This window comes from Triticum aestivum, chromosome 4B (assembly GCF_018294505.1).
Source record: "Triticum aestivum cultivar Chinese Spring chromosome 4B, IWGSC CS RefSeq v2.1, whole genome shotgun sequence".
Lineage (NCBI taxonomy): Eukaryota > Viridiplantae > Streptophyta > Magnoliopsida > Poales > Poaceae > Triticum > Triticum aestivum.
In genome coordinates, this window is record NC_057804.1 from 611,060,724 (window position 1) to 611,083,821 (window position 23,098).

The 23,098-nt window shown below is 44.1% G+C and overlaps 1 protein-coding gene and 2 long non-coding RNA genes across 4 annotated transcripts; 1 reads left to right on the plus strand and 2 right to left on the minus strand.

Moving 5' to 3' along the window:
- Positions 1–10,951: 10,951 nt before the first annotated feature.
- LOC123093563 (uncharacterized) lies at positions 10,952–12,488 on the minus strand. Its single transcript, XR_006445406.1, has 2 exons — positions 11,417–12,488; positions 10,952–11,163 (listed from the first exon to the last, which is right to left on the minus strand). It is a non-coding gene; the product is annotated as an uncharacterized lncRNA (long non-coding RNA).
- A 422-nt stretch (positions 12,489–12,910) lies between these two features.
- LOC123093566 (uncharacterized) lies at positions 12,911–14,968 on the plus strand. The gene is made up of 2 exons (XR_006445407.1): positions 12,911–13,351; positions 13,481–14,968. It is a non-coding gene; the product is annotated as an uncharacterized lncRNA (long non-coding RNA).
- A 292-nt stretch (positions 14,969–15,260) lies between these two features.
- On the minus strand, positions 15,261–22,706 carry LOC123093564 (K(+) efflux antiporter 5). Of its 2 annotated transcripts, none has more exons than XM_044515547.1 (20): positions 22,278–22,706; positions 21,994–22,037; positions 21,290–21,351; positions 21,109–21,193; positions 20,952–21,013; positions 20,786–20,861; positions 20,636–20,710; positions 19,925–19,996; positions 19,733–19,816; positions 19,578–19,646; positions 19,291–19,368; positions 18,521–18,609; positions 18,324–18,420; positions 17,793–17,846; positions 17,270–17,365; positions 16,896–17,084; positions 16,725–16,802; positions 16,596–16,640; positions 16,419–16,514; positions 15,261–15,863 (listed from the first exon to the last, which is right to left on the minus strand). In XM_044515547.1, exons 1-20 carry the CDS (start codon positions 22,519–22,521, stop codon positions 15,810–15,812), a joined length of 1,749 nt encoding a protein of 582 aa, XP_044371482.1. In that variant the 5' UTR covers positions 22,522–22,706; the 3' UTR covers positions 15,261–15,809. The 2 variants fall into 2 exon arrangements, with proteins under 2 accessions (XP_044371482.1, XP_044371483.1); XM_044515548.1 differs by having other exon boundaries at positions 15,261–15,851; positions 22,278–22,703.
- Between the last annotated feature and the right edge of the window lie 392 nt (positions 22,707–23,098).

Here is a 23,098-nt window from a genome sequence, read left to right on the forward strand (position 1 = left end):
CATAGCCTTTTCCAACAAATTGTCCACACTTGGAAATTACAACTTTATTAGACTCAAAAACCAACTTAAAACCATCTCGACATAAACGGGAACCGCTAACGAGATTTTTACTGATGGATGGCACATGATGAACGTTCCTCAGACGCACGGTCTTCCCCGAAGTAAACTTCAGATCGACCGTACCAACACCTTGAACGATGGCATGTGACCCGTTCCCCATCAGCACGGGAGAAGTCCCTGTGGCCTGGTAAGAAGAAAACATGGAGGCGTCAGCACAAACATGTACATTGGCACCGGTGTCAATTAACCAATCAGGGGATTGAAATACTGAAAGGATGGTAGGAAAAATACCGTACCCTGATTCCTTCATATCAGTATCACCGATGACAACATTAACGGACTTGCCGCCCTTCTCATGTTCGCGCTCCTCAAAGCGGTTAGGACACTTCGGAGCCCAGTGATTAGGATCACCGCAGACATGGCAAAGTCCCTTCCCCTTCTTATGAGAATTCTTCTTGAAGTTGGTAGAATGTGATGGCTTATTCTTTGTATCAAACTCGAGCACTAAAGGCAGGCGGCTTCAGATGCGCAGCAAATCCACTCGGAGTAAATTGCCTATAATCAGGTTTTTGGATTGTTGAAAATATGAGCAAATTACTACGAGAATTAATCTGAATTAACAGAAAATAAATCATGACTACAGTAGCAGAGATCGAACTAATCATGCGAACTAGCATAGTAGATGAACAGATCACATCAAGGGCACATACTAGAAACATGAATTCTACCACGATCTCGAACAGGAAAGATAGAATCACATACGGTGCAGCGGGAGCAGCACCGCCGGCGTTGACGTTGTCGCCCATGTCGTCGAGGATGAGGTTGCCGAGGTCGGGGAAGAAGTCGTCGTTCGCGAAGTCATCGCTGCCAGCAGTCGCGCGAGTGCGCTCCCCAAAAACCTGATCGCCCTCTCCCGTACAGGATCAAGAGAGGCGGGGTTCCGGAGGCCTGCTGTCCCTTCTCCCGGCGCACGCCGAAAGGAGGGATGGAGAAGACTTGATTGGCGGCGCAATGGTCTGGAACGGCGGTGAGAAACCATACGAGAAACGGCTGCGGCTAGGGTAGACGTCTGCCTGACTATATAGTGCGGGTCGGGTAGGTCGTGGGAGTAAACCCCACGTCCGAGTCGTCACGATCCAAAAGAACCGAAAACGGTTCAGTAATTAACGCGTCCATTAATTATTAATTAATGACTCATTATTTTTTGATCGAGCAGCAAAAATATAGACAACGTGCATAGCTCTGTCCTCGGCTCGGCTCAATCCCGCAACCCGCGGCGCGTCGTGACGAGGCGAGGCATGGCGAGGCGAGCGAGCGTGTAGGTCTCCTCTTCTCATGCTCATACAAGTGGTAGGAGAGCTCACCTTATAAAGAGGTGCAACTCTCTCTCAACTTATGAGGTGGGACTAAACTTTAGCCTCACTCACTCCACTCACATGTGTGCATGAATGGGCCAAGAGAATTTCAGAATTTTAGTTGGGCTTTGGGCCAAAAGCCCACTAGCAAATTCCAACAGGCTTATTATGTCGCCAACATATCCAACTGTGAAGGCCTCTTTGGTTTGAAAAAACTCCAAAATTTGTTCAAAATGTTAGACCGTCAACTTCAGTTCCATGCGATTAATTAATTAACCCTACGACGTAAAGTATGGGGCAATGTACTTCAACCCAAAAAAGCATCCAGAGTTTGGCGTTCAACTCTCAATACCACATAATTTATGCCCATGAGGCTGGCAGGTCCAAAGTTGTTTTTGACCATTCTGAATGGTTTCATGCCGACGTATGTGTGGATCATCTGGACTTCGTCTGTTGATCGATGCGTACAGTGGCGTAGCAAGGTTGAGGACACGCCCCCGGGCCAACAGCTTAGCTACAGTATTGATCAGTGCCAAATAGCGTTCATCCAGCTATAATTGTTAGAAATGAATGAGGGATTTGGTGGAATATTTGTTGTATTGCTTGAGCCTCGTGGGCATATATATAGGGATACATGATTTACTTGGATTACAAGACAAGTCAGAATATTCATAGTCTATCATATGTTTCCGATCTAATCAATATACTCAACATCCCCCCGCTGTCACAACGGTAGCGACGTAGACGGCGAGACTGGAGAAGAATCTGAAGGCAAGCCGACGGACACCACCCCACTGTCGTAACGGCCGATGCATCGCGTAGTCATGGCTGGAGTGAAAACCGATGAGGTTGCTCAAGCAAGGCGGTAGCCCTTTGTGTCGTTTGTCAAAGTAGCCAAGAGCGTAGGTGGTGTAGCTGTGGTCGAGATTCCCATGCGAAGAACGCCGTGGTCGATGTCGAGTCGGGGTAGCCGGTGTCGAGGAAGTCGCCTGGAGCCGTCGGTGCAAGGAGGCGCCGTGTTAGTCATGGGCGCAGTGGTGTCGAAGTAGTGGTGCGTTGGGAAGAAGACGATGTTGACGAGGTGTCGCGCTGAGTTTGCCAAACCCGGAAACACATCGTAGACGAAGGCACACGTCGGTGTTGCCAGCATCGGGCATGTGTAGACGGACGAAGACGAAGTTGACGAAGCGCCGCAACAGGCTTCCCAGGCCCGGGGACACGTCGTGGTCGAAGGCACGCATCAGTGTTCCCAGCACCGGGCATGCGTAGATGAGGGACCTGCACGAGCTGTATGCCATGTCGAGGAGTTGGAGGGGCCAGCAGAGAAGGAGACTCAACGACGGTTGTGGCGCCAATCAGTGTGGGGCCGATGTCACCAATGGTGGTCGGAGTAGACGAAGTGGTCGGGGAAGATGACGGCGACGCTGGCGACGGGCTGGTGCTGGACGAAGAAGAAGGAGGTGGACTGGCGGTGGCGGCTATAGGGGTAGCGGCGGCGGCGGCGGAAGAAGAGCGGCGGCAGCGGCGGCTAGGTTAGGAGCACGGCTGCAATGCTCGAAGTAGGTGAGGAACCCGACAGCGTGACGAAGACCGGCGCGAACGGTGGCGTTCCGACACCAAGGGAGGCGGCGAGACGCAAACCACGAGAAGTCAACGTGTGGGGACGACGGAGTGGACCGCGGGCCGCGACGCAATGGTCCGAAGGGGCTACGCAGCGGCAGCAGGCAGGTCGGGGCGACGGCGGGTGTGGGGATCTGGCGGCTCCCGTCGCAACGGTCGTGGTGAATTTGGCGCCAAGGATGCCACCATCCCCATCAATGTTGTCGCAACCCACATTGGTCCCATCGTCCCATTCGTCCTTGATGAGGCCCATCTCGAGCCCGAGGACCCAGTCGGGCTCATGCTGAAAGCTCTGCGCCCTCGAAGTAGATGTCACCCTCTGCGAAGAGGAGCGCCTCGCCGAACGCTTCGGCTCTGCAACCACTAACGAGAAGGAGCGGTGGAAGCTGGCGTGCTTGGTGCTCATCGCTTGGAGGAGGAGAAGGAGGACGAGTACGGCGACTTCACCTACCTCGACGAGTTGTCACACAAGGATGACCCTGCGACAACGACTAAATGGCGGCAACATCAGAGTAGTGGTAGTAGCAGTAGCTAGTAATTTTGAATAGCGACATTCCATATTTTGACATTCTTGCTTAACGATATTTTAGGTTATAAAATATATATAATGCCGCGAGTTTTGATCACTAAAATTGTTGCTAATTAAGTTATCGTGCTGATACATATGTTTGGTTACATTAAATGTTGCTTAAATTGCCCTTATAATTTGAAGCAACTGAAAAATAAAACAAACAAAAAAAATAAAGTTATGGAGGATGCAGTTTGACGATTATGTGGTTGCTCAGATGTCCGACATCCTCCAGAAAATTATGAAGTATGCTTCATATGGTGGATGACTCTAGTTTTGACGACTCTACTAGTGTTGCTCTAACAGCTGCAAGTAATATGTCAACATCTATAGAGATACTAAGCTCCCTCGAATTGAAGCGTTCTGGTGCTTCGAGGGTTGTGGTGTCACTAGGCCTCCTCGCACAAGTGTGTGTTGTTTAGTATTATTTCTTCTTCTTTTTTTATGATTCATGAGCAATTATTAAAATTTGTGTACTTTAAAAAACATAAACATATTTTAAAATTCATCAAATACGATAATATTGATTAAATTTGTGTTGGTTGAAGCGTTCTCGTGCTTCGAAGGTTGTGGGGGTCACTAGGGGTCCACGCATAAGTGTGTGTTGTTTAGTTTTATTTCTTCTTCTTTTTTATTTTTTTTATTTTTTCATGTTTTAATGCACGAGCACTTATTAAAATTTATGTACTTTAAAAACATAATATTTTAAAATTCTACAAATTCGTTGATATTGATTAAATTTGTGAATATTTTTTAAGTTCATGGTCATCTAAAGGTTGTGAACATTTTTAAAATTTGAAAACTTTTTATTTTGCGAACATTTTTTAAACCATGAATATATTTTTTAAATTCATTAATGTTTCTAAAATTCATGGTTTTTAAAAGTCGTAATATTTTTGAAGTTCGTTAAACACCATTTAATTTAACTAACCTTTTCAAATATAAAAATAGGCGATTTGTACTGAGGTAGAAATGGGGTGAGCGAAAAAAACTGAACAAGCGAGAGTAGCAGGGAGCCAAGCTGAGCGAGCAAGAGCTTCGTGTCCTGACCCATGTCAGCATCACAATAGCAATTCTATGGGTTTAGCGTGAAATAAGAACTCCCAAAAGGCTCAAACAATCACCAACGGGCTGACACCAACGTCAAAATGTGCAAAAGACTTCACAACCATACATCAAATAACTCCTCCCTTCTCTTGAAAAAAGAATACTTCAACAGCAACCCAACACGATATACGAACAAAAGACACCACCAATAAAACATAAAAACACAAAGCCAACACAAATAAAATCAAAATAAAACAACTGATCATAATAATCTATAGATATAAATAATTAATTTCACGAGTGAAGAACGGCGCGACGAAGTGCGCGTTAGCCTCTAGTGAATACGTGATACCACAAGAACTCAAGGAAGAGTGTGGCAAATAAGTTTAGTTAGGGATTGCTTCCACATTGAACTATTAAAAGACAACACTTCGGGAAATGGATCATCTGCTCCCGATCTCAAATACACTCGCATAATTATTTTATGTACATCAACAAATTTTCTAACTTCCTGCAAAATTTCACCTTGAAAAAGCCTCCATGGAGGCATGTACCAAAAATGTTCAGGGACTCAAAAAGGCACATTTTGAAGCACTAATTTTTTGCTTTTTGGCACACACCTCCGCGGATGTTTTATCGTGGTGAAATTTTGTAGGTTGTTAGAACACTTTGTTGATGTTCATCCAATTGAAAGAATCAGATTTTATATATCTATTAATTTTTTTAAGTTTACTGTTCACGCGGATACATTTGTACTCGAGATTAGAGTAACACTTTCAAACAGTTCGTAAGATACCGCAACTGGCTAGTATGATAGCGCTTGCCCTCGAGCACACATGCTAAGTGGTCCTTGACTTGATATCAGCTTCTAAAGAGAGGGTGTAATCCAAACGGAATTGGCATATCCGACCAAGGATGACTACGAGACCACGCATCGACAGTCTTGTGCATGCTTACTCATGAAATTCGCTGTTAAATCACTACTTCCCTCAACTGCTCCTTGGTTGGAATGGTTAGACCTTCAACACCATAATGCCCTCATAGCACCCTCTTCCAACAACTCCTTTCTCTGCCAAGTAATCAACAACCAGATGCCAACACTCCACGAAATCTCCTTCGTCCTCACAAATAATGGATCCTCCACCTACTTCTGGTTGGACTCTTGGCTGACACCGCAACCACTAGCTTTGATCTATCCCTACTTGTTCTCTCACTCCACTAGACCACATGTCAGAGTAGCAAACATTTTGCGCTATGGTTTAGCCTCTGACCTGCAAGTACGTCTAAGCACTGCTGCCACACAAGAATTGGATGTTGTATTGTTGGTTTTGCAGGATTTCTTGCCATCGCCACAACAAGACGATTGCTTCCTGATTGGGGGCAAGGGCTTCTCTACAAAGCAAGACACGTACGCCAAATTGTGGAAGAGTACAGATGAAACAATCTAACACAGCCAGAGACAACATTATAGGACATTAAGTTGTAGGTAGTAACAGCAATCAGAAGTTTGTATGTTGACATCTTTATAAACCTCCGGAAGCAACGTAAGACAGTAAACAAATGTTAGAACCCTCTGAAACTCCGAACCTTTTATCTTGATGGGAATATGTGAGCATGGAAATTCTTTTACCTCTAGTACATGATTGAGATCAATTTTTAATTTGTATTCGATATGCAGGAAGACATGACTGATGTAAGTGCTGAGTGTATGGCTGAGTACGTTGACATTGTCAGCAGGATGTTTGACAGCGAGGATGAAGGTTTTGAGTTCTGTAACAAGTATGCTCTTGAGAAAGGCTTTAGTGTGAGGAAAGGCTACATTTGAGTGGGATGAAGCGAACGTGAAGATGATTCCGAGGAAACTTGCCTGTAGTCGTCAAGGTTGTCGTGGAGAGAAGCACAAGAAGAGGAAGAAAGAGGACAGGAAGAGGAAGCCAGGAAATATCACTTGTGTGAGGTGTAAAGCCAAGTTTGTCACTACAACAGTAGTGAAAACATGGTAGTGATTTGTGAAGGATTTCATCGATGTACTCAACCATCCTCTGGCCCCATGAGACCTTGCTTGCTTTTTACGTTCTCATAGAAGAATCAGCGACAAGCAGAAAGCGGACATTATAGATATGGAAAGTGCTGGAATCCGCAAACACAAAATTATGGATGTATTGTGCATCCTGTATGGTGGATATGACCAGGTTGGATGCACGACGAGGGACATCTATAACTTCTGCCATCGGTACAAGCAGGAAACAGTCGCTGTTGGTCATGCTCAGACGGTGACCCGTCACATTATTGCGCGGCAAGAGAGAAACCCAGATTATTTGTTCAAATATGTGGTTGATAAAGATGGGCATTTGAAGGGATTGTTTTGGTCGGATAGTCAATCTCGGCTTGACTACAAGGCTTTCGATGATGTCGTTTTTAATAGCATGTACATGACCAATAAGTACAATATGTCGTTTGTGTTGTTTGTTGGGTTGAATCACCACCGTGGCACTGCTATTTTTGGATGTGGGATCATTTCTCATGAAACTAACGAGGCGTACGAGTGGATGTTATGCACATTTTCTGAAGCCATGTCGCAGAAGCATCTGATATCTATAATCACTAACGAGGACCTTGCAATGTAGAGAGCAATCAGGGTGGTGTGGCCTGACTCAAACAAGAGGCTATGTGTATGGCACATTCAGCAGAACATTGTACGTCATCTGCATGGACGAGGTTAAGGAAGAATTCAGACCTTTCATATATGATTCATCTTCTTTTGAAGAGCATGAGAGAAAATGGATAGACTTCTTATGAAGGAATGAAGTAACAAGTGAGTAGTCATGGCTACATTAGATGAGGAAGCTGTGGTGTTCTCCTTACCTAGTGGGGCGTTTTTTCTTAGTCAGTGGAGTGAGAGCCTAAACTCTATGCTAAATATGCATCTTGATGGTAAGATGACTTTGTTTGATATGCTAGAGCACTATGAGTGTTGCCTTTCAGGACGATGCTTGAACGAGGCGGTCTTAGACATCGTGGTCTTGTAGTACGTTCCATTTACAGACGCGGATGCTTCAAGTCTTGAGAAACATGTTGCCCATGTTTTCACGCCTTGTATGTTTTAGTTGGTCAGATGGAGCATAAATGTCGTCAACAAATGTGTTATCTTGGTCGCCTCCTCTCCGATCTTGGTTTCTTGGAAACTCCCCTCGCGTCTCTCCCCAGGGAGGCACCAGGGGCACTCCACGCGCCGCCAGCAACACCCCTATGACATCGGGCCCCTCGCCGCCGCTGCTGCCGGCCCTCGTCGCGGCAATGGTGGCTCCCCTTGCCACCGAAGGAGACTTGGGGTGGTGGAAGACGGATTCCACCGCTGGAGTTACTAGGGTGGCGAGAGTCGGTGCATCACCGATCTGCGACCAGGGCGGCGACCCTGCGTCGGGGTGGTGGCTGAGACCTTCTCCGGTGGCGCCATGACCGGTGGCGGATGCAAGGCTGTGGTTGGTGGTATTGGACTATACCTAGATCTGATCTGGGTGGATCTCCCGTGCCGCCTACCTAGTTCTACTTCGCTGCATGGTAGGGCCGGATCCGATGGAGGGTCGCCCCTGCGCTGTCACCACTCGTCCCGCTGCTGGACCATTGCCGCTGCTTGGGTTCGGTGCGACAGATCATGCAGGGTGCCGACCGGCGACGTGGGGCTTCTGGCTCGGCCTGAATAAAGGTGGCGGTCCTAGGGTTCCTCAAGTGACAAGAAGAAGATCTGCCTAACGCCTACCCTCCTTGATCTGGACGGAGTGTCGGGTTCCGAAAGGCTCCGCCGGTGAACTCCCATGGGCGTGTTATAACTGGAGATTGCTGGATCAGGTGGGATTCGGTCGTGCCCACTAGTTATCCGTTTAGGAGGGAGCGGTGTGATGCTCTGCTATCTATTGCCATCATGGGATATTTTTAGTTCCATGGTGAAGTCAGAGGCGGAGAATTCATGGAAGCCAAGATCGGAGGACAAGTAATGGTGATTGGAGGCTTTATGGCAATGAGGAACTTGCTTGGAGTTTCGGGTTTTGTAGCAGCGGTATGTAAGTGGGGGCGAAAACACAGGTGAAGTTCAAAGTCTTATCTCTCAGGGTGAAAATCCTAGGTCTGGCCTTAATTGGTTGTGTCTGGCAATGGCCTTGTTAAAGGCATTGTTTTGAGAGCAGGGACTATCTTCAGGGTGAAAACCCAAAATCTATGATCGGGCGACAACGGCGCTTGAGCACTGTTTCCTTCTTTGAGGCGTCGCTTTTGGAGAACTTGGACTTCAGGTGTTGTTTTGGTTGTGGTTGTACTGATGTTGCAAGGACCGGAACTCTATAGCGAGGCTATTCTTTTTCTTTAGCTTCTTCTTTTTATTGGTTGTGTGCATCCGTAATGCCATTAGGGTATTGCATTGTTGTAGAGGCTGGGTGTAATTGGTATCTTCCCGGTATTAATATATATCCTTTATCGAAAAAACAAATGTGTTATCAGCAAGATACTAGATGCATGGGAGTTGACTATGTACGTTCTAGCTAAGATGCTATAGAAGATAGAAGAAGTTCAAAGTGCGCTGTGAATTAAAGGAAGGTTCTTTGTATAGGATCAGTTGTTCTTGCCATAAGCTGGAATGTGTGGGCACACCATGCTGTCACATATTCTACATCTTGGGAATACGTCAAGTAGAACTACTGCCCAGGTGTTGTGTTCCCATGAGGTGGACGATGAGTGCGAAGTCTGCTTATCCTCCGACCAGAAAGAGCGAGATGTATGACTGTTCGGAAAGCCTTGTGAGGTACGGTGAGTCATGGAATTTGAGTCACGCGACATTTTTCGGGCATGTCAATCTAATGAGGAGTATCAGCGTCTAAAGATGGTTCTGAGTGCACAAGATGGCAACGAGGAATAAAGTAGTGGTTAGAAGGAATGCATTAGGTTTGGTCTAGTGTTGCCACAGACGACGAAAATTGATTCTGGAGATTTGGGAAAGGTTCTTGGTCTCCTTCATGTGCAAGGCCGAGGTGCACCGAAGAAAAGGTTGCAGGCAAAGATGAAGAAGCAAAGATCAAAGAGGAATTGTGGCTACTGTGGGTTAGAAGGTCACGATTGGTGTATATGCAATAAATTGAAAGAGGTGTCAAATATGTCTAAATTTTATTTTTGCATGTGCTTTATTCATTAATATATGCATGCCAATAATTACATTTGTTTGTTGTGCAGGACATGATGGAAGCAAACTGTTGGGTACAGCTCTCTCTACAACGGGTTTCGTGGTAGGAAACTGTTGCACTTGTGGTCCTATTATCAAGTATTAATTTCTGCAAGTATTTGTGGTAGGAAACAATTGTTGCTTGGTCGAGTAAAAGATTGAAACTGTCTCCATGTTACTAATCTACCCAGTGCCATATTCCTTCTCCTTTCGTTTGATTGGGCGTCATCAAGCTTTTGGGCTGATCATGTGCTATGTTTCCATGGGTTCCACCTGATGTCATTGGATGCACAAGGAACGGGCTACATGCATCGATATCCCTTCGTAGTACTTGTACGCCAGACGATCTTGTTCCAATTTGTTTTATGCTAAATAATGTCAATAAAATCTAGTTAACTGTAATGCCTATAGTTCTCGGCCTTCAAACCTTTGGCCCTATCCCGCATCAAGGGCGCACAAGCGTTCGTCGACCAACTGTCTGCAAAAGTTGTGAAACCCGAAGCCTCCCCTCCTGAGAGGTCACTTCCAAGAGGAGGAAGAGCCTGTAGTTCGAGTAGTTTTAAGATGGTTCAGATCCTAGTTCTAATCCTTTTTTAAATCCATTTTGTAAATCCATGATCAAATCATAGTTGAAATCCATGTTGAAATTTAGTAAAAAAAATCTTCTATTGTTGAGATGGGGAATGAAGATGTCTTGTACCCACTGATAAACATGTTGCATGTGAGTTGCTTGTGATTACTGTATATAAGACGAGTTGGACGAACCATTTAGAAATCAGAATAACCTTTTTGATAAGGGTTTCTATAGTAGTGCCCCATCTTGGGTTCCTAGTCTTTGGCTAGGGATGACAGAGTTCGGCATCGTCGAAATGGCTGCTCCGGTAGCGGACGGGGCATTGCAATATCTACGTGCTTAATTTTCTATAGTTCTTAACTTCTAATGGAATTTATTTTGAAGAAAATGCAATAACTACTACCCCTCCATCCCATAATATAAGAGCGTTTTTGACACTACACTAGCGTAAAAACGCTCTTATATTATGGGAGTAACTGATAGAGGGAGACATGGATTTTTTAAGGACAATAAGTTAATACATTCAAAGTACTTAAAACTCACGTGTTTGAACAATACATGAACTGTAGTACATAAATCATTAGTGAGCCAAAAGCTTGAAAGTACAAGGCCTATAGATGCAACATTTTTTCCTTTCCTTGACAAAATTATAGACGGCAAGCGGCACAGCTGCATTCTCTTACAAACAATAAGTGGACAAGGTGATATTTGTGCAATTGCCGGTAATTTCCTGGAAGAGGGGAAATATGACATCGTTAGTGAAATTTTTGATAGGAATTATGTAGGTAGGAAATAACATAAGGGAACTAAGTTTTTTGTTTTTAAAGCATCTGCCTAAAAAATTGTTGATGTGAGAAACTTCCCAGAATAAAACAACTACACCCCAAAATTGATGTGTTTATTATATAACCGGTTGAACAATAGCAAACGAGAAACGTCACAGGTCATAATTTGTGCCTAAAATACCAGGTAAGAAAACTCACATGTTCCTTTTCATCACCGGATTGCAATTTTATCCAATTCTAGTAATTGAGTCCAGTGTTGCCCTTAAAACTAGATCATCTTTGCTTGAGTTCTTGTAGTATTTATTTGTAGCTTTTGTAGGCTTGCCAGTTTGTTCCTTCCTGCGGGTTAAAACGAAATAAATTAGAGTGTTAATTCAGTTTAATAGTAATTAAGATTATGTTTGTCAGTAAAAACATACAACCTCCAAACGGTTGGATCACCCCAAGAATCAAAGAACGATCCATGTATTATGACATATATGGTTCTTTGGCTGAAGAGCATCTATATGGCTTAGGCCGCGTCTAGAACTTTGAATGAGTAAATTCATATAGGAAAAATTGCGACCATGTTGTGTTGTTCTCATCCGGGTTCCTATGAAATCAGGTAAAGAAAATTCCATAGCATTTTGGAGGAAAATAAACATGAGGGGCTTTCTCCTATTTTTCTCCCCCTACATATGCCTATAATCCATACATTTTTCCTTTGTGTCTGAAGTTTTAAACCGGCGGTGAAGTATATTTATGACTTCTTACATGACATCTCATTTTCTAGGTGTTTTTAGAATTTATCTTGGGTAAGTCGGTTTTCTGGATCATTAGATTAAGATCCAACAACCGGCCTTCTTTCTTCTTCCTCAACTTTCTTGCTCATCCAATCGTTTCTCCTCCCATAAAATTGACTTATACAAATTGCAAATTCAGTCAACTTACATATAGCTATTGTGGTATTTTTAAGATCAGTGCTTTCTAAATTGGACTTGGCTTTTAATTTTGTTGTCGATTTTCCCACTGACAAAGGTTAACGTGATCCTAACGATAAATTTAGCTACACCTATATAGCGCGTCCGATGCTCTCAAAGCTAACAACTGCGCTTTTTTTCTTCCTGATAAAAGACAGTAGTAGCGCACACACACACATGTCTGAATTAAACATGACGAAGCTCACCTCATAAGTTCATCTATTCACTTTACGATTAGCCGCAGCTGCAGACGTGATTAGCTAGCGGCAAGAGCCGATTCTGGTGAATAAACATAGCTTTTCCGGAAAAAAAATCACCTGTTGCTGCCACCGGTCGCCACCTCTGGCTGAACCTGCTCCGCCACCGGCAGCCGGACAAGGGGGCTCTGACCCATCCTTGCTCTTTCTTCCTCCTTCGTCCTCCTCTCTCTCTCTCTCTCTCTCTCTCTCTCTCTCTCTCTCTCTCTCTCTCTCTCTCTCTCTCTCTCTCTCTCTTCCTCTCTCTCTCCCTCTCTCTCTCTAACCCGCTTGTCGTTGTTTGCTGCCTCGGGAGCGCTGCAGGATGCAGCTGTATTTAAAGAACTGTATCCGAGTACAAAATTACGGATTAGGTGTATGCGCTTTTTGGTTTATCTTGATTACCTTTTTTACGCTTTTTTGCAGGCATGAAGTGTGCCGCTTCACAACTGTCATTTGTGAAAGCATGGCCATTTGCCTCTTGGTCTTTACCCTGACGTAGGAGCGGTTTCAGACTTCTATTCTGTACGGTCAAGTTGAGCTTGCTGACTGCATTAGTACTATATAAAAAGGTAAATGTTTGTGGCCGGGGCACCGGCCGAACCGTTGCGCCGGTCTCCAAAACAACAGCACGTGGCTAGTGAGCCCCACGCACCGTCCAGCTCTCCTTATCTCTTCGCAGGCTCATCCCCATCCACATCCTTCGCACATCTCCCTCCCCACCCGCTACCAAGGAGCGGCGCTCGTCGCCATGGCCGCCGCAGCTGGATCCACTCGTCGCCAGGCCGCCGGCAGCTGGGATCCATCCACATCCTGCTGCAATAAGGGAGCAGCGCTCGTCCTCGTCCCCATCCACATCCTACCGCATCTCCTTCCCCATCTCCCGCCGCGGCCAAGTTGCAATCGACCACGCCGGCGATGAACTTGCGCTGGAACAGGTCCGTTTTGCTGGATCCACCCGTTTTTTTTGCTACACCCCCTTTCTTTTTTTGCTACCATCCCCTTTTGATTTTAATGAAATTTTTATTTTTTTTGCTGGACCGATGCCTCGTTTTTGCTGGAACCAGCTGGTGGATGTGCTACAAGGTCGACACCTTGCCCGGAGGAAGCTGCCTCCAGCGGCGAGGAGGGGCACCAGCAGCTGCCGGCGGCGAAGACGGTGGCGACTCGAACATGCTACAACCGGCAAATCATGAGCTACAACCAGCATTTATTCTTGCTACAACCAGTGTCTTTTTTTGCTGGAACCGGAAACAATTTTTGCTATCATCTGTTTTGATTTGCTAGATCAGACCAAGTTTTGCTACTACCGTATTTTAATTTTGCTGGAAGTAGCCTGGTTTTTTGCTACAACCGTCTTCTGATTTTGCAACGGCGGCCATTTTCTGCGACCGGCGACGGCGACGGTGGCCATTTTTGCTACAACCGTGTCAAATTTTTGCTACTACCGTCTGTGTTTTTGCTACATCCATTCATGTTTGTTGCAACAACCTTGTTTTACGACATTTTTGTTGCAACAACCTTGTTTTTTGCTACTACTGGAGACGTGTTTTTGCTACATCCATTCACGAGGCCATGGTGCTTCAAGCGCGGCGGCGAGTTCCGGCGGCGTTTTTGCTACAACTGTCTGAATTTTTGCTACGTCCATTCACGGATCAGCTGCAACCGCGGCGAGTGTTGCATGTGCCAATGGCCGGCGGCGGCGGAGTTGCGACGGCTTCGTCGCCCAGTTGCGGCCGACGGCGGAGGTGGCTAGCTGCCATCCGTGGCGAGGCTGGTGCGGCGAGGTGCAGGCTGTTGCGAGGTCAACGACCAGCGGGGGCGTCCCGCGGTGCGGTGCGGCGAGGGGGCGGCTGCGGTGGGGAGATTTTTCTCGAAGGAATCTCACGCAGATCTGACGGCCCTGGCTGGCGCATCGGACGGCTGGTGCTGGACCGGCCCAACGGTTGGGCCGGCGCACCGGCGCAGATCAGCGCCCATATAAAAATGGTTTTCAGGAAAGCTGCACTTTGTGAACTATCCAAGTTTCAAGGAAAAGGATGAAGAGGGTGTTGGTGGCCGAAAGGAAGGAGGATAAGTTGACTTGGTTGTACGAGATCAAGATGATGGAGGAGGAGAGGAGGAAGGCAAAAGTGGTGATCGAGGAGAGGAAGGTGCAAGCGGAAGAAAGAAGACTTCCAATTGAGTAGCAAAGGTTTGCAATGGAGGCCGAGGAAAGAGCAAACAAGAGGCACATTCAGGAGCACTGCCTTGCATTGGAGGCCCAGGAACACAAGAACAAGAGATCAGTCGAGGAGTGTGCTATCATGTTCATGGACCCAAGCAATATGGACGAGAGGGTGATTCGTGTAGATCTTGGCTAAGTCGTTTGGTGGTGGTGTCGGTAATGATGGTGGTGGTGATGCTCACAGTGATGGCATGTGTGTGGTTCACTTGTGATTGATGTTGGTTGTTGATCCACCACGTGCTTGGTGGTTTTTTGGAACGAACTTGTTGAATTTGATGCCTTTTGGCTCAAACATGATTATGCTGTAGTTGTTTGTTGGATTGGATGAGGAAGTGTATTTATGTCCATAGTTGAATTATGATGTGGTGCATTTGAATTGTTCAAGTGCATGTTGAAATGTGGTGCACTTGCTTGACATTGTGCGAACTTTTGGAAGAATTGGCAAAGGGAACTTTTAGGGGGATTAAGTTTTAGGGAAAGGGCTAGAGGATGGGGTGAAGTTTGGGGGATTAAAGGATGGGAGGGCTAGAGATGCTCCAAGTGACAGCAAAATTCCGCCAACTTAGGATGAATGAGCTAGCATAAACAAACATCCAGATACAAGATGGACAGTGTCGGGAGAAAAACAATATGTACCCCAGCAAACAATCTTCACTACTTCGCCACACATAATGACGGGAGTAACAATATCCATATAGCGCTGTGAGAAAATGGTTGTTGAAAGACAACACCAGATCATATCACGCACAAAGGCAATTTGCGATATATAGCACACGACCCCCACCCCCCACCCCCCACCCCCCTATGGGGAAAATAGTACATGTCACTTGTTCGGTACATCTGTGTTCGGCATACAAAATCCCTATCTAACTCCTAAGATTGAGTTGGCAAGAATGGTACAAAACCAAGGCCTCAGGGCCGTACTGTGTAAAGAATATGCTAGGTCGACATGTACAGTATGTACAAACTTGGTTCTTGGATTGGAGTGGTATATTGGATAACTCCCCGGCAATTCAAAATGTTATCCTCAAGTCATTGCATCACACCCCCGCTATACTGTCGTGGAGGGAAATGACGAAAATATTTGTGCAGCGAACCGTGGCATGTGCAAAGAGTCTTTGCACAGATAAATCATTGTCAGTGGAATGAATGTCTTTGGCTTGGCAATGTCAGAGTGTTCTGTTGTAAACATCAAGCATTGTTGCCTTTTCCTGTAAAGGCAGCTGAAATATGATCAGATATGGAACTGGAAAGAATGAGACTGACTGAGCATCTGGCACTAGAACCTGATGATTAAAATCTCTGACAGAAAGAACAGGCATTTAGCCAAATCAGATTCTAATAGGAAACTTTCCAATTATAGATTCAACTATGACACTAGAAAAGAAAGGATGAACCATCTTATAAGGTGGGCAAAGTCATGTACTACCTCCGTACCAAAATATAAGACGTTTTTGCAGTTCATATTGAGCTGCAAAAACGTCTTATATTTGGTACAGAGGTAGTAGAAAAGAATACTAAACCAAAACATGAAACTTGCATTTAGTACATCTCGATCATGAACTTGCGGAACATGCTTCGTAACTCCAACCCCTATTATGACTACTCTGTCAAGAATTTATCTTGGAGCAAAACCATGTTTTGATATGAGATAATGACAGTTTACCCTGGAAAACCATCATCAACAGACGCATAGTGTCTGCCAGCAACTATGATGGAATAATGAGGAATAATGTTATTCAAAGTTGTACCGTCAGCAAAGAGCTAAGAAAGCATACCTCATTCTGCACACCGCTTTCTGAGGGGAACCACCGCATAAGGATACCAAGTTGCGTTACCACAGGAATTAATTTGAAAATGAGGGGAGTTGTTACCTGCAGAAAGAAACAAAATAAAGTGACTAAGTGTGCATGGAACACCTAGGCCCATCATATGACCCAGAAAAGAAAACTTACCAAGCTAAGAGCGGTTGTTCCCAGTAATAACAGATACATTTTCCCCTACAAAACAAAATTTGGTAAGACCTACGCATCATGGATGCATGGCAAGTATATAAATGCTTAAATGAGATGAGAATAATTCACCCCTATAAGATGATGATGTGAAGCACGACTCAGAAGCACAAAAGCAAACTCTCCAATCTGAGCTAATGATAGACCAACCTTGGTAAGAGAAGAAAATAAAATAAAAGAGTGAGAACACATTCATTTATTGCACAGATACTCATGGGGAAATACTAAGGGAGAGGTACTCACGATGAAAGCTGTTCTGATGCTGTATCCAAATGATTTTATGACGGCTGTTATGACTATACTCTTAACTATTATAACCAATATAACAGCTGCAAGTAATATGTCCACGTGATTCCACAAGAACTTGAAATGTATGAGCATGCCAATACTTGCAAGGAAGAGTGCCGCAAATAAGTTACGGATTGCTTCCACCTTCAATTATTAAAACACAACACTTTGTAAGATACTGCAATCATGTATGAGCAAACTGGTAGGTCCAACCAAAGTGATCGAAATTCTTAACTTGACAACGTAAGGCAATAAAAAATAAATAAAGACCCATTAAAGCCAAATCACGACACAGAAGTACGGAACAGGATGCAGAAGCAGAATAGCACCTGCTCCAAAGTATGGTGAGCAAAATCTGTGGTGGATATCATAACGCCAGCAAGAAATGAGCCCAGTTCAAGACTCAATCCAAGATAATCACTGCACTGGCAAGTACAAAGACATAACATCAGTCTTTACAGAATTGATGTCATAGGTAACAGTAGGAATGCTGATGATAACAAAAACTAGTGAGAGGGCAACAGGAACAATTATAAGGACAGTCACTCATCATGCCAGCAACAGGATGTGATACAAGCTACCAACGCTTCTAAGGCTGTTGGCAACTTGACACCAAACATGAGAATAGCAGGTATACCAGGTGGAATTTTCATTCCTAGTGGCAAGAGATGTGCTTTGACAAATGCAAATGCTCCTGCTAGTTTCTCGAGAGAAAAAAAATAAGCTTCGGAGAAACATGTACTATACTAGTGCTCAGGCAAGTATTCATGATACTAATAACGTTCGTCATGCTGCATCAATAAGAGTCATGCTAGCAGGATGTGATACAAGCAATGAAGTCAAATAGCCTACCCAGGCTAGCAGCAAGCAGAACGCGACAGCAGCCAACTGATAGAGTTCATTTGTCTGCATATTTAAGAAAAAACAAATTAGCAAGTGAGGTTAAACATTAAAAGAACAATATAAACTATAAAAAAGTATTTTTTTAATCATATCATGACATCACTGTGTGAAAGAACATACATGGTGTTTAATAAGCAAAAGAAAATTAAGTAATGTGGGCTACAGACAGCAACACAGAATCATTTTTTAAATAGTCCACAGAAGTCTACACGGACATGGACCTGAGGTTTTAGATGATACAGCTATAGTAGTCACACAGAAGTACCAAAGAGAAACAAAGGAAAAGCATGGAGCTCCAATTTTACTATGGTGATAATATAGCATTTTCACTAAAAATGAAGAGCACAATAACCAAGTTGGATGGATGATGTTTCCTAGCACTAAATGAAGAAAAAATCCCATCACCAATTTGAAAAAACAATGCACATAACTATCAAAATCGGTGTCAGAACAGAGGAGAAACAACCCAGTTCAACTAACCTGTGATGATAACTGGATCATCAGTTTTAAGAATCGAGGGATGAATGACCAAGTCATCATATATGCAACAGTTATAAATATGGACAGTACAAGCAACCTGCACACAAAAACATTCTGCATTACTCAAGGCCCTGATATAACACTACGATAACATATTTTGGATTTCTGCAAACTAGTTATTCTGATAATAATCTTACAGTCTCCCCATTGACATCATTCCTCCAAATATGCCACTTGAACCACCCAGAACTGGAATGAGAGCAAACAGCAGGCCAACTGCACAATCCTGGAGTAAGAGGAACATGCAATCTGAATCTCAACTGAGCACAGTTATGAAACACTAGCACATAAAGCCTGCTTTCATCAAACTGGCTTCCAAGCAATTAACGCTTGAATTTCATAAACCACTACTAAAGACCAAATGCAACGTATTTGTTGATTATCAATGATTGGTTCAAATGAGGATGACATAAATGTCTGTTTATGAGAAAGGTCCAATAGCACCAGTTTCAATAGTCAGTATCTATCTCCTCTCCTTTCTAATTGAAATATTGAAATGACTAACAATTTAGAAACTTGGCGCTTGTAACAGGGGTGTGAACATTATATTGAAGACCATTGTTACAGAGTGAATACCAAGTTAACAAACATAAACTCACTTAAGGCATGATAGCACAGACCAGTCTGCAAATAAGAAGAGTTACTAGCAGTGAAGGTTGGTTAAATTGGTCAGAGTTGAAAATTTGCAATAGATGGTGCATCAGGAACTCCTATCCATGCAACTGAACTAAAATCTCTAGTGATTATGTTATTTCTTCATCAAAATTGCAAAGCAAGATTTTAAGTTTGTACTCCCACCTTTCCATAATTCTTGTCGTACTTGGCGCTTGTAACAGGAGTAATATTTTTTAACCAATAATAAACAATAAAAGAGTAAATAGATGAAAGAAGTGGGTGAAGTACAAACCTGAAGGATAAGGGTGCCAATTGTAACTTGACCATGAAGCGCATTTGTGCTACCCTTTTCCACTAAGAACTTGGAAACCTGCCATGGTTGTAGGCTTGTAGCAATTAGAAGATACATATTATTTAAAGTTAACAGAGTGAGAATTCGCTATCTGTAAACAGTCATTCATATAATTAAACCAAGCCCAACAACTCAACCACATTTCCCCTGACTCAAGGTGACCAACGAAATTTAAATTGTGGAAGTCATAAATTTTGGATGATAGCCATCTTGAGCGAACATATTACCACTGCAGTAGATGACATTGACAAGAAAGTGCCAACAAATACTCCCTCGGATAATTTAGCACCGCACAACTGGAAAAATGGCATAACCTCAGATTTAGTTAAGTGTCTTTTCTCTCATAGGACAGTATATTGAATAAAGAAAGCTAATACAATACCGCAGCAGTTAGGCCACACAAGAACATGAACAAAGCAATCTGAAGTACACCACCAAGCACAGCAACAGGCCCAACCACTCTCAACTGATGGAAATGAACAACATGGTCAGACACCACATGTTTATATGAATATTATATTTGAAGAAAGGGTAACATTAGAACAAAGTAATTAGCCATGACATTCTCAAGTACCTTTGGCAATGAAAATTCAAGGCCAAGAGCAAAAAGAAGAAACACCACACCAAACTGTGCAAAGGTCTCCACCTGCAGTTGAACACAATTAATGAGAGATGCAATACGTCAAATTCAACAGCATACTTAGGAGGTTAAACGTCATTACTATTCTAATGTAATTGCTACATTGGTTAATGCTCCCTTCACAATATTATCTTCCTGAGGTTCACTTAGGGTATGTTCTGGACCTTCTGGTTGAGTCAAAGACAACCCCACGAGAAATTTGGCTAACCAATGTTTGGGCTAAGATTTTGGCTGCCCATGTTCTCACCAATGTTGGCAAGAAAAATGAACTAAAATTGTATAGTGTGGCTTGGCATGCCAAAATATTGGAAACCATCCAAGCAAGAGCCAGAATTTTAATCATGACCAAATAATTGGTATGGTTGTTTTTGGTCACCATCCAAACATATATCCTTACAACATTTTCAAGCATGAGATAAAAGGATAGAAAAATAAATTTGGACAATTCTTTATTTTGACCAACCAAATAATGAATCTTAACTATCGAGTGCACATTCCCGGTGTCCATGCTAACTTTTTCGGTGAGCATGTTTAAGAAACTACATTGCGTCAAAGTACAGATTAAAAAAAATAGACCAGAATTCCAAGAGACTTAAAATAAAGATAACGATAGGAGAGCAGTTGTTAGTGATAATATTTTTTTACCTGCACCATTTCATTAATCAAGTTCAAGCCTCCGGGTCCAATAAGAGAACCAGCAAGTAGATAGCCAACGATAACCTGGAAAATAACAACATAAATCATGCCTACTGAGGTAATGCAATGTTAGCACTAAAGTATGACAGGTCTACTCACCGGCTGCCCCAAACAAGAGAATATGATACCACCGGCAGTAGCTGAAACAATTATAACTACCAGATCTTTAATCAATCTGCAAAACCAAAGATTATTGTTATGGTTTATGTGCAATCTGCAGATTACAGATTCCATGTACAGGCTCAAGGTATGAAAGAAAACTGACCTTAAATCTAACTGAAGTGTTGGATACTTTGTTTTACGATTTGACATCACAAAAACATTATCCTGCACAAAGTTATAGTCAGCGACACCAAACTAATCACAGAACTAATTCGATGGCAAACAAATAAGCATCCTTGTTAATAAGTGGATTTACACACCTCTTTGTCTATCACGGTTTCCGTGTCATCAGAATTTTCATTCTGAGAACCAAACATGTCACCTATTTGGAAAGGTCTTGAGGAACTGCACAAGAACCACTGTTTAAGTTATGTCAATCATAGTAGAATGCTACAGATTGAACGATTCTAACAGCTGATCCTGTTCATATTCTAGCCATACTTTGCCTGCTGTGTATCATTTTTCTTGTCGTGTGTGATGACAGCTACGGTCTCCAGAACAGCCTGAACAAACATAGAAGATAAATTTTAGTATCATATAGCGAACTACTTTGAAATAAAACAAATTATTCAGAAAAATAAATAAATATGTATGGAATTACAAGTTCTTATTTCAGAGGTGCATCATGAGCAGATTTTTCCCCCAAAAAAAATGTCAAAGGAACTATTGAGAGCAAATAGATAAGGCGCTATAGTTAACTAGACAGAAAACATGCGGGGAGATGCACCCGACTATACATCATGGGATAAACAAGCACTGGAGATACGCCACACTAACATTATGGGAGACTGGGTACAGTTCCAACAGAGTTGCTTAAGTAGAACCCCAAATTTACAAAGCATATCAATTGCATGCCATCAAATATGGCTTAGCATCATTTGTTTTACACCCATATAGAAACTGCTAAAGTACTTAGAAGGGACATGCACATATAAATGCGCCTGGAGGGTTTTTTCTGTTTCATTTCCAACGGGAAATACCTCACTACCAAACAACCAATATTGCTATGTCATGTCGTTTTGGCGCACTATGAAAAGTACAGGTAATGCCTTTTAGGCAAGCCTCCACCACTCTTGGGGGAAAGACCGAAAGAGAGTTTCGTAACAGGAAACACAATACACACGTAAGAGGGTAGTCACACCTACTTGATGATCTGAGATGCTGTTGTTGAAGCTATTCTTGTCTGGAACTGCAAAATGAGGAGCAAAGCAATTCATCACCACAATAACAAACCAAAAAAGTGCAGTGTTAAACCCCGAATTTGCATGGCCCGTGAGAAATTGGCAGTGAGGGACATCAACATCCGACTCAAACATCTACTCTCACCCCCGCAGGATGATATTCGGCAGGAAAAAAAAAATCCCCTGGGCCAGAGCAGATCTAGAGGAGCGGCCGAGCGGGGCTAGGGGGGGCAGGGGATCGCACGTACCCTCGGAGGCGTCGCTGTCGGAGAACTCCTTGTCGAGCACGCGGCCGAACATGTCGGCGATGCTGTTGTCCCCGGCGGTGGCGTTGTGGGTGCCGTTGGCGACGAGGCTCCCGTAGAACTTCTCCCGCGTCTCCTTGTCGGGCCTCCCCGCGGCGGACGCGAGCGCGAGCGCCACGGCGACGGCGAAGACCGCGGCGGTGAAGCGCCGGCCGCGCGCGGTCCCCGCGGCGGCGGCGGGCGCCATCCGGATCGGGCGCGAGGCGAGAGGAGGGGCGGGCGAGGAGGGGGGGGAGAGTGGTGGGGTGGCGCGTCGGGGTCGGGGATTTTGATTGTGCGGGAAGGGACGGCGTTGGTTGGCGTGGTGGCGCCGTCGTCGTCGGAGCGGAGCGGAGCAGAGCAGGAGCACGAGGCGTGACGACGGTGAGGCGGGTTATACTAGGACGGAAGTTGGTTCACAGGCGCGCGGTCGCTGGCACCTCAGCCTGGCGGGGCCCGCGGGCCGGTGGTTCCTTCCAGCAGAAATTCCCGGTTTTGCACGGGCTTCCAGCTCCTTTCGGTTAAAAAATGGACTTTACAAAAACTTTGGAGGATATATACGAGATTACTTATGGATGTTTTCCAAAACTCTTTAAAAGTATTGCAGGAAATTGTCCTTAAAAAAAATTCAATATATTCGTCAACACGTCAACTGTCAAGACAATATAAAGAACACCAAAAACAACAAAGATTACATCCAGGTTCGTAGACCATCTACGAGCATCGAAGGCAGCCGAAGGCACGCCACTATCATCGTCCCTCGCTCACCAGAGCCAGATAAATCT